The sequence below is a fragment of the Hyperoodon ampullatus genome (genome assembly GCF_949752795.1).
Source record: "Hyperoodon ampullatus genome assembly, chromosome: 15".
NCBI classification, from domain to species: domain Eukaryota; kingdom Metazoa; phylum Chordata; class Mammalia; order Artiodactyla; family Ziphiidae; genus Hyperoodon; species Hyperoodon ampullatus.
Window position 1 is genome coordinate 12,875,414 of NC_136928.1, and position 17,068 is coordinate 12,892,481.

The window sequence follows — 17,068 nt, forward strand, 5'->3', positions numbered from 1 at the left end:
CTCATTGACAGACACAGCAAACAGTTACCTTCAGTATTTTAATTGTTCTCTCTCTTAGAGATAAAACAGCTATGGCAGAATCAGAACAATTAGTGAATATTGATGGAGGGTACTGTGTATAGGTGTTCATTTTATTAGTCTTTTAACTGAGTGTTTTCATATAAAAGGTTTGGGTTAAAAAAAATCTCATGCAAAATTGGCAAATGTTAAAATGTATTACATCTGGGTGGTAACGCTTGGGTGGATGTTAAAAAGTAAATGCATGAATCATTGTCTCTTTTTTCAGAATGCGTTTAAATTTGCATGATTTAAAATGTATTTATGACATTGATGCAAAGTTTTATTCTTTTAGTCATTCTGGTAGGACCCCCTCCCAAGACCAGCACTGCCCCCCGCCAAAAGATGATCTTGTTTTAATAATAAATTCATTTAGGAAAAAAATGTTCACTTGAAATAGTTCCTTAACTGACACTGGTTTGGCCTGTTGTGCTTTTGTATGTAATTATTCTTATTGAAGAAAATTTGCTTTACCCTTTGCCTTTTATTTTCTCTTGTGTATAAAAATTATGTCTTATACATATGTTGAATTGTTGTTTTAGAAAATTTACTTGCTTTTTCATTATTAATCTCTCTGCCCTTTTTGAGAAAGTAAAAATATAACTCATGAACTTGTCACCAGTGTGGTGCTATCACAGACCAGCATTTGAGTTAGCTCTTAGGTACAAAAAGCAAATGGTGAATACAAATATATTTTATTTTATGCTTGTGTCTGTGTATGTGTATATAGACTACAAACAAGACACTGTGCATCTAATTAAAATTTACATAACTTTCAGAACTCCTTTAAAACCATATTTTCAAACCTCTAGTGAACTGTATAACTGTATGCAATACAGTAAGTCCCCTACATATGAACGAGTTCAGTTCCGAGAGCACGTCCATCAGTCCAATTTGTTTGTAAGTCCAACAAAGTTAGCCTAGATACCCAACTAACACAATTGGCTACACTGTACCAGCTACATCACTGCTGCTTTTACGCTTGCTTCTGGACATCCTGGGCTTGAAGATACTGTACTACTGTACTCTACACAGTACTGTACAGTAAAGTACACAAAAGCACAACCACTTGTAGAGGATGCACAAACGTGACAACGTACACCAGACGCGTGAACTAACTTACGGGATTGGACACGTGAACATTTGCATCTTTGAAAGTTAGCAATTTGAAAGTTCGTATGTAAGGGACTTACTGTATTTAGAATATTTATTTTAAATAGTCATCCATGACTTGAGCTAATACAGAATATTAAAAATATAGAGATAATTCAGTATTTGTGGGTACGCAGTGTAGTCAAAACACTCAAGAAAAGGCATTCAAAGAGAACATAGCATCATGAACATTTAATTTATACTGTTCTTAAATAAGTTGACCACAGATTTAAATTTAGTGAATACTCTTTTATGGTTCACTGGGTAACTCAAGTGTATAAAATGTTTTTTATATAGGTATCTTTGAATACAATTTGGCATTTTTACCAATAGCGTGTAGATTTCTGTATCATATAGAGAGATGTATAGATAAGAGATAGAGCAAATTTATAAAGCTCCTTGTCTTTTTTAAAAATATAATTTTTCCGTAACGTCCAGAGAAAAAGATGGGATGGCATATTTGAAATTAACATTGTTGTCAATCACATGTTGGAATTATTATTCATGTAGTTTTTGATGTTAATTTTCATTTTCTTTTTCGGTGAGCTTACTGCTGTTTGAAAGACAGATTCCAAAGCAGTGGGTATCCTAATCAGATCTGTACACAGTTAAATTGGTATCAGTTATCTTATTATAGTCCCATATATTTTAGCAGAAAGGACAGTGAATTATTTTATACAGTTAAGGTTTTTCCACCTTGCATCAAGTTTGACTCACATGTATAAAACTTTAAGTATGCGTAGTAACCTAACATCATTACAGGTATTATGGGGTTAAGGGTTTTGAATGTAGAAAAGTGGTCTTTGTTCTCAAAGCATCTAAATGTAACAATTTTGGTTTCTGAAATTTTGTTCTCTCAATTTAAAATTTTGTTTGCCTGAATAGGGCGGGCACCGCCTCGGAACACAACAGTAGACCTGAACAGTGGCAACATCGATGTGCCTCCCAACATGACCAGCTGGGCCAGCTTCCATAATGGTGTGGCTGCTGGCCTAAAGATAGCCCCTGCCTCCCAGATCGACTCAGCCTGGATTGTCTACAATAAGCCCAAGCACGCCGAGTTAGCCAATGAGTATGCTGGCTTTCTTATGGCCCTGGGTCTGAACGGGCACCTTACCAAGCTGGCTACTCTCAATATCCATGACTACCTGACCAAGGTGAGAACTCGTGCTGCCAGCTCCTGGCCTTGTGCCTCCCCTGGGCTATTACAGTAGCTCCTAGTTGTTCTGTTTGCTCTTCTTCAGTCTTGTACCTCTAAGTGCATTCTTCTCACAGCAGGCAGAGAAATCTTTCTAAAGTGTAAATCGGAATATATCACTTCCCTGGTCAAACTGTTCAGTGATCTTCCATTGCTCTTAATGTACATTCTAGGAGCCTGTGTGATCCTACTCACTTCCCCAGCCTTACTTTGTGCTTCTCTTTTCCTTGCTCCCTATGCTTCAGCCATAGAGACTGCTTGTATTAGCTCCTTGGCAGACCAAACTCTTTCTTTTGGCGTAAACTTTTCCACTTCTATGCCATAAAAGTTCACCCATATGAAGTACACAATTCAGTGGTTTTTATCATATTCACAGAGTTGTGCATCCATTACCACTGTTAATTTTAGAACATCTTCCTCACCCCATGAAGGAACCCCCTACCTAGGAGCAGTCACTCTCCGTTCCCCTTTCCCTCCGGCCCCTGGCAAGCTGCTAATCTACTTGCTGTCTCTATGGATTTGCCTACTATGGACATTTCATATAAATGGAACCAAACAATATATGGTCTTTTATGACTGGCTTCTTTTGCTTACTGTAATGTTTTCAAGGTTTGTCTATGTTGTACCATGTATTAGCACTTCATTCCTCTTTATTGCTGAATAGATATTTATTGTATGGATATACTGTATTTTATTTTTCCATTCCTCAGTTGATGGATACTTGAGTTATTACTACTTTTTGACTATTATGAATAATGCTACTGTGAACATTTATATACACATTTTTGTGTGGGTGAATGTTTTCATTTCTATTGGGTATATTGCTAGGAGTGGAATTGCTGCATCATATGGTATCTCTTTGTTTTAAAGTTTGAAGAACTACTATATTGTTTTCCAGAGTGGCTGCACCATTTTGTAATCCCACCAGCAATACATAAGGGTTCCAATTTCTCTGCTCTCTTGCCAACACTTGTTATTATCTGTCTTTTTAATTATAGTCATCCTAGTAGGTGTGAAGTAATATCTCAGTGTGGTTTTGTTTTGCATTTATTTCCCTGATGGCTAATGATATTGAACATCTTTACATGTGCTTATTGGTCATTTGTATATCATCTTTGGAGAAATGTCTATTCAAATCCTTTGCTTATTTTCTAATTGGCTGTCTTTGTTGTTGAGTTGTAAGAGTTCCTTATGTAATCTGAATACCAGTCCATTAACAGATAACATGATTTGCAAAAATTTTCTGCCATCGTGTTTTTTGACTTTCTGATGGTGTCTTTGAAGCACAGAAGTTTTAAATTTTGATGAAGTCCAATTCATCTACTTTTTTTTGGTTACTGTGCATTTGATGTCATATCTAAGAAGTTACTGCCTAGCACAAGATCACTTGGATTTATATCTATTACATAGATTTACACCTATGTTTTCTTCTAAGAGTTTTTTTTTTTACTTTTAGTTACATCTTACTTGAAGTTAATTTTTATGTATGATGTCAGGAAGGGGTCCAATTTCATTCTTTTCCAAGTGGCTGTATAGTTATCACAGCATCGTTTTTTTGAAAAAACTCTTCTTTTCCCATTGAATTGTCTCGGCACCCTTGTAGTCAATTGAATATCAATGTGAGGGTTTTTTTTTAATCATCTTGGCGTCATTTACATGTTTTTCCCTCACCTGTCAGCATTCTCTCTCACTTGGTAAATTTGAGTGCCCTCCCTTCTTGCCACTTTGCCTGGCTAATTTGTACTCATTCTATTGTAAATTTTACTTTTTAGAGATTCTTAATAATTCTCCAGTCCCTTCTAATCTAAAGTAGGCTCTGTTAAAATACTCTTTCATAATCTTTACAGTTTTTCATTTGCTGAGTTTTCAATAATACGTATTTTTTAGTTTAACACTTTCCCTTCCCCAAGGGCACTAACTTCATCAGAACAAGGACCCTGTCTGTTTAGTGTGCTTGTGTATTCTTGGAGCTCCTCACTGCGCCTGTCACAGTACTGGCAGGCAGTATTTTACTTAAAACTACATATTTGTTTTGGTAGTGACTTAAGTCTCATTCTGTTTTCTGTCTTAGGGTCATGAGATGACAAGCATTGGACTGCTCCTTGGTGTTTCTGCTGCTAAACTAGGCACCATGGATATGTCGATTACACGGCTTCTTAGCATCCACATTCCTGCTCTCCTGCCCCCAACGTCCACAGAGCTTGATGTTCCTCACAACGTCCAAGTGGCTGCAGTGGTTGGCATCGGCCTTGTTTATCAAGGGACAGCTCATAGGCATACCGCAGAAGTCTTGTTGGCTGAAATAGGTATGGCGTTAATAGTGCTGTGGTTTCGTAAGTGTATTTTTACCATTCCACAGGACCCAAAGTAAAAATGATAGTAAGATTATAAAAATTAAGGAAAAAATAGTAGCTTTTGTGAGCACAGAATGAGCTATACTAATAAAGAAAAAAACTGCAAAGTAATGTTTTCCAAGGCTGATGTTACTATGCAGGTTACTGGTCTGCATACGTACTTGGCTAGCCCATTATTGAGCTCCAGTGGTCCCATTTCACGAGGTCGCCTGAGGTCTTAATCACGTGCGAGCATGCTGCCTATCCTGCTCTGTCTTTGCCAGGCAATGTCTAGCAATGGTCTACACTTAAAATTCAGAGTTGATTGTTTTGATCCCTACAAGCACAATGTTTATTCTGTCGGACAACAACACTTCTAACAAAATGCAAGTGATTGATTCCGGCTTTCCTCTATACGCTGGTGGGTATGTTCATGATAAAAGGCATTTTTTATGTTTTCTCCGAAGTCTACATTCTTTGGAAACGTGTCTTACGTGTTATCATCTTTTTCTGAGAAATGGAAATGCTATTAGCATTATTGGTACGTTCAGTAATTTAGATACATACTTGCATGTCTTGTTGTGTCCTATTCAGGATCTTTCTACATATGTTTCAGGATAGCCACAAAATTGGCCCAGGCATCTCTGCTTCAGGCCATAGATCTATGGTCTGCTGCTCAGACTCTGCTCCAAATGCCTTATTCTGGGACCCAGCCTTCTTTTATGGTGATAACAGAAGGGCAAGAGGGAGAACCAAATAATGGAAGCGCATTTTAGGCCTTTGCTTACCTTGAGCCAGCCAGGATCCTAGTTCAAAGCCGGTCACACGTTCAGGTACAGAGGAAACTCTGTCAGGAGTGTGGATGTATTTATAACTGGCACTGTAGGGCAGTGAAGAATTGGAGTCAACAATGTAGTCAACTACAGTGATGAAATATTCACAAAGCTAAAATTTTCCTGTCAGCAAAATATGTAATAGCATAAGTGATTGGTCTGAGAAACACTTCTTCAGAAGATACTCAGGATTGGCTTTTAAAGCTTGTTCATCTGCAAGGTAATTAACATTCTTTGGCTGTATCATAATGATATCTAATGGTGCCAACATTATACATATCTCACAGCCATAGTACACCTCTTTCATATTGTATACAGAAGATTTCATCTGGATTCATATGCGTATGCTCTTTTGTATAATTACAGTCAGAATGTACGTACTGTTTTTGTACTGCCCTTTTCATATATCATTGTCATAAATGGCTTTTAAAATTAATTTTATATTGTGGAATAGCTCACTGAGTTGGTTTTCTATAAATTGCCTAATCATTGTCTTATTTTCAGGGCTTTTAGGTGGTTTTTAACTCTTTGCTAATTAAGCAATAAACATTACACTGATTACTTGTGTATAATTTTTCTTTCTTTTTAAAAAAGTTTTTTTCCTGGGGATGAAATTCCAGGAATGTGAACTTTTTTTTTGGTGGAAGGGGTCTTTATATATAATACATTTTGCTGCCCTAAAAGGGGTGGAGTTAGAATTAGGGGGTACTTTTTAAAGTATGAATTTTGCATCCAGTCAAACTTAGAGCATCGATACAGAGAAATTCTATCATAGTAAGGCTCAGTATTATATAGATTCAAAATAAGTGTCTGGATGCATAATATTTAACATTCTTAAAAACTTAAAGGAAGTGTCCTTCCTGTTCCTTATCAGTATTTGAACATGTTTTTACCACATCTGAATAGATTTGAAGCTAACAAAACAAGAACAAAAGGAAAGAAATTACAAATTGAAGCTTTTTTGAGCATCCATCCCCTTTAAAAAATTTTGGTAAATTTTTTTTTTTATTATAAAACTCAAGGTTTGATAGTATTTTAAAGCGATTGCTTTCAGATTGGCAAATTAGAAGAACCATGTTTGGGGTTTATTTTGTGGTAAACTGATAGTTGTGGACACCATTTGTGATAACGTCAGATCTTTCTTAGTGGGGTTATATTGAATCCATAGTTCTTATGCAACTTACTAGAAAGTTAACTCTAAAACTTTTACGAGTTAGGATTTTAAGAGGCCAGTTTGAATTGTGTTACTTTCTGTTTTATAGGACGGCCCCCTGGTCCTGAAATGGAATACTGCACGGACAGAGAGTCTTACTCTTTGGCTGCTGGCTTGGCTCTGGGCATGGTTTGCTTGGGGGTAAGCAGAGTCTGTGCCTGCAGATGCTTCAGTTACAAATTCTGCTTGTTGAGACAAGTAGCCTTGACAGTTTACTCTGAATACCACTCTGCCTTACTGTGACTTAACTTGCTGTGATCCTCAGCTCTTTCTTCTTTCTGGATATTTTTCAAAGTGCCAGATTTGGGAATGGAGAGAAATTGTAGTGGAGAATGGGGCTTTAAGGTTTCTTCCCCCCTGGCTTAGATATAAGTGTTCATGAATGAACTAAGTGAATGAAGTTTCTCGAAAAGAGCTCAAGACATAAGATGAAGAAATAACAGTTCACTCAGTAAGAAAACAGAAAAAAGTGAAAATGGGTGTGTGATGGGGAGCCTTAAGAGTCTGTAGGACTAGAGATAAACCAGAACTCTCTTTTGGTGCCCTGGTGTTCACTAGGTATCCCAGAATGGCAGCTGCTTTGTGACAGAATGCAGTATCATTCTGACTCCCCATCTTTAACCCCATCTAGTAGACGTAGTGTAGGGTTACCAGAGACATTAAATGACTATGTCAGCTGGAATGTGGGTCCTTTGAAGAACCACCAATACAGTATTATACTGAAACTGAATTATATAAAGAAAGTCGACTGTCGTTTAGGCTTTTGACTCTTCACATTTGACACATGAACTAAAGAGGCAGATAAAACAATGGAAAAGCATCATACTGGGAACTGGGATGTGAATTCTGGTCCTGACCAGTGAGTCCTGACATCATTTAACTACAGTATTTTCTAGTAGTTAAGCAGCTCAATAGACTGTGGAACCAGACTGCCTTGTTTTATATCCACTGCTGCTCCTTACTAGCTATGTAACCTGGGGCGTAATCTCTTTGTGCCTCCCTTTCCTCACCTGTAAAATAGTAGCTATTTGATCGAATTGTCATATTAAATAAGTTAATCCATGTTAAACATACAGAATCATGCCTGGAAGAGCGTTAAGCGTTCAGTAAGTTATTATTATGGTTATTATTGCTGGAATAGTTCATAGGCACAATAATGAAAGGATTCAGGTGTTCATAGTTCAGGTTTCATTTACCTACCTAATATTTTCTTTAACTGTTAATGCAGTTAACTGTATTTTGAAGCCTTTATGTATTTTATGAAATGAAAGTATTAACTTGCCTGTGTATGTATTATAATTTTTAATGTGAATTATTAACAGACTGAGTTATGAGATTTTAATTGATAAAAAACCCAGAAGGCTGGCTTTGAAGTTAGTTTATTGTTTTCTTTGCTATGGGTATGTGTCATGGATCTTATTCTGTAAAATTTCCTTTCCCTTGTCTGTTACTTCGTTTACAGCATGGCAGTAATTTGATAGGTATGTCTGATCTCAATGTGCCCGAGCAGCTTTACCAGTACATGGTTGGAGGCCATAGGCGCTTTCAAGCAGGGATGCACAGGGAGAAACATAAATCTCCAAGTTATCAAATCAAAGTAAGTCCAAATCAAGCAACAGATCAAACTTCTGCAAGCTAAGAAGTTAATTTGAAAATAGTAGTTTTCATACCAACATGTGTAAATATGTTAATTTTAAGCATAGGTTAGTATTCAGAAGAATTTTGTAATAATTCAGAGCTCTTTTACACAAACTTTTCTTTTGATAGGAAGGAGATACCATAAATGTGGATGTAACTTGTCCAGGTGCCACTCTCGCTTTGGCCATGATCTACTTAAAAACCAATAACAGGTACCGCATCTCCTCACCCCATCCCTTGCAATGACCATGTGACTTCCTTTCTGACCTCAGCAGTAAAACTAAATTATCTTACTGTGTTTACCTCTCCTGTGCTAGATGAGCCTGATTTTAGTGCTCTCAGATACTACAAGTTATATAGAGTTTTATCTAGAAATAATACATTTGGTTATTTTAATGATATTTGATAATACAGTTGCCAGTTTCTATTCACTTTTGTTTTATAGTTGATGTCACTGACAATCAAACAATGTCTAAATTCCTTTTCATTAATTTTGCTTGTTATGAGGCCTGGGTAAATCAGAAATACTTAGCATTATTATATTCTTGGTTACCATTCATAAAAATGGTTTCTGCTTAGTTCGAGAGCTTTCCTAATAGCTATTTCTTCTGCCTCCCCAAGCCCCGTAATTAGTGCTGACACTTGAAAGTAGATGTTTGGTGTTTATTCTTTTACATTTTGTATAGAAGAGTAAGTTGGGTTTTAAGTCTTTTAATTTAAAAAACATTCTAAGATTAAAGAAATTTTTCAATGTTGTAAATTCCTTTTTTAGACAAAGTGAATGTTTGTAAAATTAACAAAGTTGTTAAAAACAGGTTTAATCATCTACTTTTTGGATGAAAGTATATGACATTGCTTTCTTGGCACTGGAGATGTTTCATTTAATAAAAGAAAGCTAAAAATATCTGCCCTTAGGAAACTTACAGTAAGAAATACATACATACTAAGTATTACGTTGGAGGACATGAAGTACTATGGGAAAAAGTAGGACAGTGGTTGGAGTGGAAAGAAAATTCTTGAAATCTGTCTTGTGGTCTTGATGATCTTATTCTCTTCTTGAGCAATAACGCTTACTGGTATCCACCACCAACAGATCCATTGCAGATTGGCTCCGAGCTCCCGACACGATGTATTTGCTGGACTTTGTGAAGCCAGAATTTCTCTTACTTAGGGTATGGTACTTGGCAATTTTTAATTTCTGTTAACATGAGGAGTCTATAAAATATCTCCACCAGGGAGCTTTACTGTTAATCCATCATGTGTATATATAATTGGTAGTGTTCTTTTGAAATTTCCCAAATATAACTGTAGGAATTGCCAGGAAAGACAATCACTTTGATATATAATACTTGGAGTGACATTTTAACTTGTCACATTATTATTCAAAACTTCCTAATAAGTAACAAGACACTGGGGCTTCATTACTACTTTATTTTACGTTCTTTCATTATTATTAAGAATGAAATAATACTATTAAGGGTATAATTAGTTACAGTAACTGACATAAATTTGATTCAGATTTTCCCTTTTCTACAATGTTTATGCTTTTAGCATATGAAAGGCTTTAAATTATGTAGACAGATCTAGGTATGATTCTTTTCTTTATGATTTTTCTTCTATGGAGCAGGTTTTAAAAACTTCTCTCCAACTCCTCCAAACTTCAGTGATGATCAAATCAATTTGAGATTTTTTTGAGATAAATGTAAATCTTCAGTTTATTTTAATGAGTGGCTTAGGTTGATACTATATACTTTGTTTTTCAAATTTTTCATCAGTTGGGAACTAATTCTCAAATTGTTCTATTAACAGTATTATCATTGTTACAAAATCTATGAACTTTGCCTGCTGTAATTAATTTTTCTGTATTGCATTTTTTAAGACACTTGCTCGATGCCTGATTTTGTGGGATGATATTTTACCAAATTCCAAGTGGGTTGATAGCAACGTTCCTCAAGTACGTATGTATAATAAATATTATTATATCTTTAATCACATAAAATTATGATTTCCTGTGGGATTTTCTAAAACCTTATAAAATACTTTTTCTTTTGAAGGCAGTAGTGATGGTTATGATTACTATATTTCTTGAAAACGTAGGAACTGTTATTTTAAGATTGTATGCTGAGCACAGACCACAGCCTTCCTTTTTCGGTTACAGAGCACTAGAAATGCTGATTTTTAAAAATTAAATGTATCGAAGAACTCTAAAAAAGTATTTTTGACATTTTTATCCTAAATAAGGATACATTTATCCAAAATACTGTTATACTTTGTGACAATTTTTTATCTTGTATGTAAGAAGTTGTTTTAATTACTTTATGGCATATTTATGCAATAAGCCAAATAGTTAAAAATAAGCAGACTCTTTTGTAAAAACTCCAAATATTGTAAGTATTGTAACTAAATATTGCCCTTTAATTAACTGTCCATGTCCTCGGTACCTTTTTATTTAGAAAATAAATCTGTTTATCCTTTAGAATGCTAGAGTGCTCCCTCCAATGTTTTAATAAGAAAATTTCAAAATAAAGGCTGAAAGAACTTTATACAAACACCCATACAACCAATTAGATTCTACAATTAATATTTTACTGTATGGACTTGTTTAATCACGTATCCATTTATCTTTTCCTCTATCCAACCCATTATTTTTTGATGAATTTCAAAGTTAGTTACAGATAGTCATACACTTTTCCCTAAGTACTTCAGCATGTGTATTATTAACTAGAATTCAGTATTTACCTCTTTTCTTTTCCTTTTAAGGTAAAATTTGTATATGATGAACTGCACAAATTTTAATTATACTATTTGATACAATTCAACTAATGTATAAGTTCATGGAAACAAACCTTTATCAAAATGGCCACAAGTTCCCTTCCCACTCAGTCTGTGCACTCACTCCCCATCCCCAAGACAACCAATTTTCTGATTTTTTTCTCCAAAATATATTACTTTGCCCGATATAGAACTTTATATTAATGGAATCACAATGTATACCCTTTTGTTTAAGACTTCTTTCACTCAGCATGATTTTGAGACACCATTGAGTATATGAGTAGTTCAAACTTTTTATTGTTAAGTAGTATCCCATTGTATGAATAAACCACAGTTTTTTTTTTCATTCTCTTTTGTTGGATGCCTGGGCTCGTTCCAGGTTTTGGTACCGTAAATATTCTTATGCAAATATACATGTGGATTTATGTTTTAGTTTCTCTTGAGTAAATACTTAGGATTGGAATTACTGAGGCATAGAGTAGCTTTAGAGTATGTTTAGTTTTATAAGGACTGGTAAACGTTTTTCCAAAGACGTTGCACCATTTTACTCTTGGACCAACAGTGTATGAGAATGCTGGCTGTTGCATGTCCTGCAGCTGTGGCACATCTTGCAAGTATTTGGTGGTGTTAGTCTTTTTAATTTTAGCTCTGCTGGTCAATATGTAATGATAACTTATTGTAGTTTCAATTTGCATGTTGAGAACGTTTTCATTTGCTTATTGCTTCTTCATATATCTTTTTTTAATGAAATGTCTATTTATATCTTTTGCCCATTAAAAAAAATTTTGTATTGTTTATCTTTTCATTACTGAGATGCTAGAATTTTTTATATATTCTGGAAACCTATCCTTTGTCAGATAAATGTTTTGCAAATATCCCTCCTAATCTGACTTGCCCATTCATTTTTTTAGTACTATTTTTGATGAGTAGAAAATTTAAAAAATGTGATAATGTCTAATTTATCAACGTTCAATTTTATGGTTGTTTTTTGTGTCCTATGGAAAAAATATTTGCCTAGCCTGAAGATTTATTTTTTTCTAAAAGCCCTGATGTTTTAGCTTTTATGTATAATTACATAATTCATCTCAAAGTAATTTCGTTTATGGTACGAGGATAAGGGTTAAGGTTTTCATTTTAAAAAATATAGATACTTAGTTGTGCCAACACTGTTTGTTAAAAACACCTTCTCTTTATTGTATTCCTGTGCCTCCTTTGTCAAAAATTAGATGACTGGTCTTTTTTTTTTTTTTTTAACATCTTTATTGGAGTATAACTGCTTTACAATGGTGTGTTAGTTTCTGCTTTATAACAAAGTGAATCAGTTATACATATACATATATCTCCATATCTCTTCCCTTTTGTGTCTCCCTCCTTCCCACCCTCCCTATCCCACCCCTCTAGGTGGTCACAAACTACCAAGCTGATCTCCCTGTGCTATGCGGCTGCTTCCCACTAGCTATCTGTTTTACATTTGGTAGTGTATATATGAGATGACTGGTCTTTTATTCTTTTTCTGTCGTTTCTACAGATTGCAAGTTTCTATTGATTTATCTTTCTGTTCATTCACTCTTCAGGCATTTTATTTTCCTATTAAGTACATGAAGTGAATTTTAAAATTACATTTACCGTACTTTTTAGTTGTTTTTCCTTTTTTTTTTTAAATAATTTCTACTTTTTTTGATGAGATTTTCTGTGTTTTCACTCATTATGGGCATACTGTCCTTCTAGTTAGAAGAGCTGCTTTAAAATCCTTCTCCTCTAATGCCAACAGTGTGGTCATTTCAGGATTGTTTTCCATGGTCTTTTCTCCTGAGAATATGTTGCATTTCTTGTTCTTATGTTAAGTACTTTTGATTTGTAGCTGGGACATTGTGCATGTTGTCTTTGAGTTTCTGTTGTATTCCTCTAAAGAGTGTTTATACATATGTACATACATACATATCTCTGTGTATTTGTGTACACACTCACACACACACACAAATACATTTTGTTTTAAAGCAGGCAGTTAATTTACTTGTAATCAGATGTCAAACCCTGTCTCTTGTCTGCCAGTTCTAATTTTAGTTCAGTTCTTTTATCCTCTGGAGGCTGAGTCTGCCCTGATCACACATGGTTCATGGGTCAGGCAGACATTTAACTCCCAGCACATTTAGATGTCAGAGATATCAGTTCCTTTTGGAAAATAAATGTACACTGTAGGATGAAAACATACTTTTTCTTCATTCAGCATATGTTTGTTGAACCTTTGCAAATGCAGGACACCATATTAAATTCTATGCTGCATTTAAGATGCATCTGACATGTAGACTGCCTTCGAGAAAACTTTATTTTACTAAATTTTGTTTATAAAGTGAAGTTAAACATGTACACAAGTAAATGTATTCTCAAATGGAAGGTGAAAATTCATGTCAGTTCTTTCTTTAAACTTTTGTGGAAATGTAGTCTTTGGACTTTTTTTTTTTTTTTTTTGAGGTACGCGGGCCTCTCACTGTTGTGGCCTCTCCCGTTGCGGAGCACGGGCTCCGGACCCGCAGGCTCAGCGGCCATGGCTCACGGGCCCAGGCGCTCCGCGGCATGTGGGATCCTCCCGGACCGGGGCACGAACCCGTGTCCCCTGCATCGGCAGGCAGACTCTCAACCACTGCGCCACCAGGGAAGCCCTGGACTTTTTTTTTTTTAATTTATTTATTTGGCTGTGCTGGGTCTTAGTTGTGGAACGTGGAATCTTCGTTGCAGCATATGGAATCTTTAGTTGTGGCATGTGGTCTCTTACTTGCGGCATGTGGGCACTTAGTTGTGGCATGTGGGCTCTTAGTTGCGACATGCGGGATCTAGTTCCCTGACCAGGGATTGAACCCGGGCCCCCTGCATTGGGAGCATGGAGTCTTAACCACTGGACCACCAGGGAAGTCTCTTGGACTTTTAATACAAAGTTATCTCTCTGATATTTATTTTACTTCAGACTTAATAATTTTAAATTTGGTTTTTATTACATCAGGGATACACAGTAGGACATATAATAAGTTCACAGTTCTGTTGGTTGATATTGCCTGTCACTCTCCACTTTCTCCTAGTTCTCACCCACTCATCTCATTGATTCTGTAGCAGGGTCCCTTGTAGGGAGCAACTTAGCATCAAAGGTGGGATTAAAAAGGTCACTTTGTAAACTGCTTATTTGTTTGAATTTAAGGCATGTGTCAAATACAATAACTAGCATCTTCATAGCACTTTTTCCTTCATAAAAAGCTTTCCTCTACAGCCTAGTGTTTTTCTTTTTTGCGGTGTCATGCTATAAATTGTTCAAGTATTGCCCCCATTGTATGGGTGGGAACGATGTACTACTTTAGATTATCTATTTGTGTATCTATTAGACCGTGAACTTCTCAAGGCCAGCTACCGTGTCTTTTCCATCTTTCATTCCTAGCGACTCGCGCACAGTAGCTAGAGTTCAGTATATCACTGTTACACTGAAAGAGGACGGACTGGTCCAAAACCATCCAGCTAGTAAGAGATGGGGCAAAACTGAAACTAGCTGTTAGGACTTCAGAGCTTGAGGTTTTTGTATAAGACTCTGTACAAGACAGGGCAGTTTGGTGGTCTTTTCTTGTTCATTTCCTGTGTGCCTCAACCTGCCTTTAAGTGATTACATGTTTCCCTTTGATTACTCCTTATATTTCTTGCTATTTTTTAAACTTTAGGAGACCATGGAAAAGGTTACAAGGACTGGGTTGAAGTGTGCTCCCCACCCCCACAGTTGTGTATTTATTGAAAACAGGATTATTTTATGACATAATTGGACTGCATGCTTTCTTCTTTTATATATAAATTTATTTATTTATTGAAAAATTTTTTTTGGCTGCATTGGGTCTTCATTGCTGCGCATGGGCTTTCTCTAGTTGTGGCGAGTGGGGGGCTACTCTTTTTTTTTTAATGTCTTTATTGGAGTAGAATTGCTTTACAATGGTGTGTTAGTTTCTGCTGTATAACAAAGTGAATTAGCTGTACATATACATACATCCCGATATCTCCTCCCTCTTGCATCTCCCTCCCACCCTCCCTATCCCCCCCTTCTCGTTGCAGTGCACAGGCTTCTCATTGCTGTGGCTTCTCTTGTGGTGGAGCACGGGTCTAGGCTCACAGGCTTCAGTAGTTGTGGCACGCAGGCTCAGTAGTTGTGGTGCACGAGCTTAGTTGCTCCGCGGCATGTGGGATCTTCCCGGACCAGGGCTCGAACCTGTGTCCCCTGCACTGGCAGGCGGATTCTTAACCACTGTGCCACCAGGGAAGTCCCCCCACAGTTATTTATAACCCAAGTTTTTAGTGATGTTTTAAAGTGGTTATGATCAAGTGTGGTCTTGTGATAGCAATGGTACAGATCTATAATAATGATAATAATGGAGCTAACACTTGCAAAGCATATGTGCCAAGCATTAATTTTAAGAGCTTTGAGGCGGTTAAGTCCTCTAATTCTCAGAGACACCTAGAAGGTAGGAAGTTTATTTTTGCTCATTTTTACAGATGTGGTCCCAGGGCTAGTGTGTGGCCCTGCTGGGCTTAGAACCTAGGCCTTCAAGCTCCAGGCTACATGCTCTTTTGAAGACAAAAAGGAGCTTGTATATGTCTGCTGTCAAAATAGAAATATTCCATTCCTGTATGATATTGCTAATTTATATGAATGTTATAATCAGGTTATCCATGAATATATTAATTACTCACTTTGGAGTTATATCAGTTTTTCAGAATGTCGCTCAATTTCTGAGTAAATACATCCAAAATTGAAAATAAAGACAAGAGGAAGGAAGAAAGATGGAAGTAGTTATCAGCCTATATTACACAACCAACATAGTTGCTTACCTCATTGAGATTATCAAAGAGAAAAGGTATTTCAAGTTTTTTGATCGGTGATATTCAGTATATAGGAAGATTGTGTCATAAGCGACTTCTGAATACTTACTGATTTATTATGGAAAGCATGCTGAAATATTACTCCCCTGAACAGTCTTCTAAGAAGAATTATAGGAATAAATCATCAGAGTTTTACATCTGTGTACCTGCATTCATAAGTTTAGAGAATATATAGCTTTATGTTTTTTATTTGTGTTTAAGTGAAGAGAATCAAATCAGTTCTTGGTTGTTAAAGTTAGATATTATCTATATTTAAAAAAAATAAATTCTTGTTCACACTTATACTAAAAGGAAAGGGATGTGTTGCTAAACGTTAGTTACAGATTAACCTATTGACAGTTTAGTTTAGCTTGTGTAATTAATCTGGTGACTAACTTCACCTTTGGTAGGTCGGTAGGCTTAATACTAGAAACATTCATGAGTAAGACGTATATGTCTCTGGTTATTAGAGTTTCACTGCAACTGCTTTTTCCCACTTTCCCTGCTGCTTCCCCTCACTCCTGCCCCAGCTCTGCTCTGTGGCCATCATCTTTGCATATCAGTTCACTTGCATGAAACATTATTACTCTGTTATTGATTCAGAATATACTTAAGTCTTCCAGTTTATATTCGTTCAGTCCTATTCAGTTATTTGGCCCATCTTAGATTTGAAATTGGATTGCATTCAATGTGATTAAAATATAGGCCTTTGAGTGAGATGGTTTGGTAAAGCTTATTTTATATAAATATGGCCATAAGCAATATGTTACTCTTCAAATTATTAAATACTTGTAACTTGAATGTTAACGTCCAAGTATTCTTGCCTTCTGTCTTGACAGATTATAAGAGAAAATAGTATCTCTCTCAGTGAAATCGAATTGCCGTGTTCAGAGGATTTGAATTTGGAAACTTTGTCGTAAGTCCTAAAACATGTAATAGAAATCAGCTACTTTAGCATCTGTCAGATAAATGAATTGGAATATACTGT

The 17,068-nt window shown here is 36.0% G+C and overlaps 1 protein-coding gene across 1 annotated transcript in view; it reads left to right on the forward strand.

The window, feature by feature from the left end:
• ANAPC1 (anaphase promoting complex subunit 1) overlaps positions 1-17,068 on the forward strand; it is a gene marked incomplete at its 5' end in the record, with an annotated part of 93,404 nt that overhangs the window by 47,479 nt on the left and 28,857 nt on the right. Inside the window, 8 exons of the mRNA XM_079720898.1 lie at positions 2,095-2,366; positions 4,479-4,713; positions 6,836-6,927; positions 8,249-8,383; positions 8,554-8,636; positions 9,518-9,596; positions 10,304-10,378; positions 16,920-16,996. Coding sequence (XP_079577024.1) covers positions 2,095-2,366; positions 4,479-4,713; positions 6,836-6,927; positions 8,249-8,383; positions 8,554-8,636; positions 9,518-9,596; positions 10,304-10,378; positions 16,920-16,996 — 1,048 coding nt within the window. The remainder of the gene's footprint in view (positions 1-2,094; positions 2,367-4,478; positions 4,714-6,835; positions 6,928-8,248; positions 8,384-8,553; positions 8,637-9,517; positions 9,597-10,303; positions 10,379-16,919; positions 16,997-17,068) is intronic.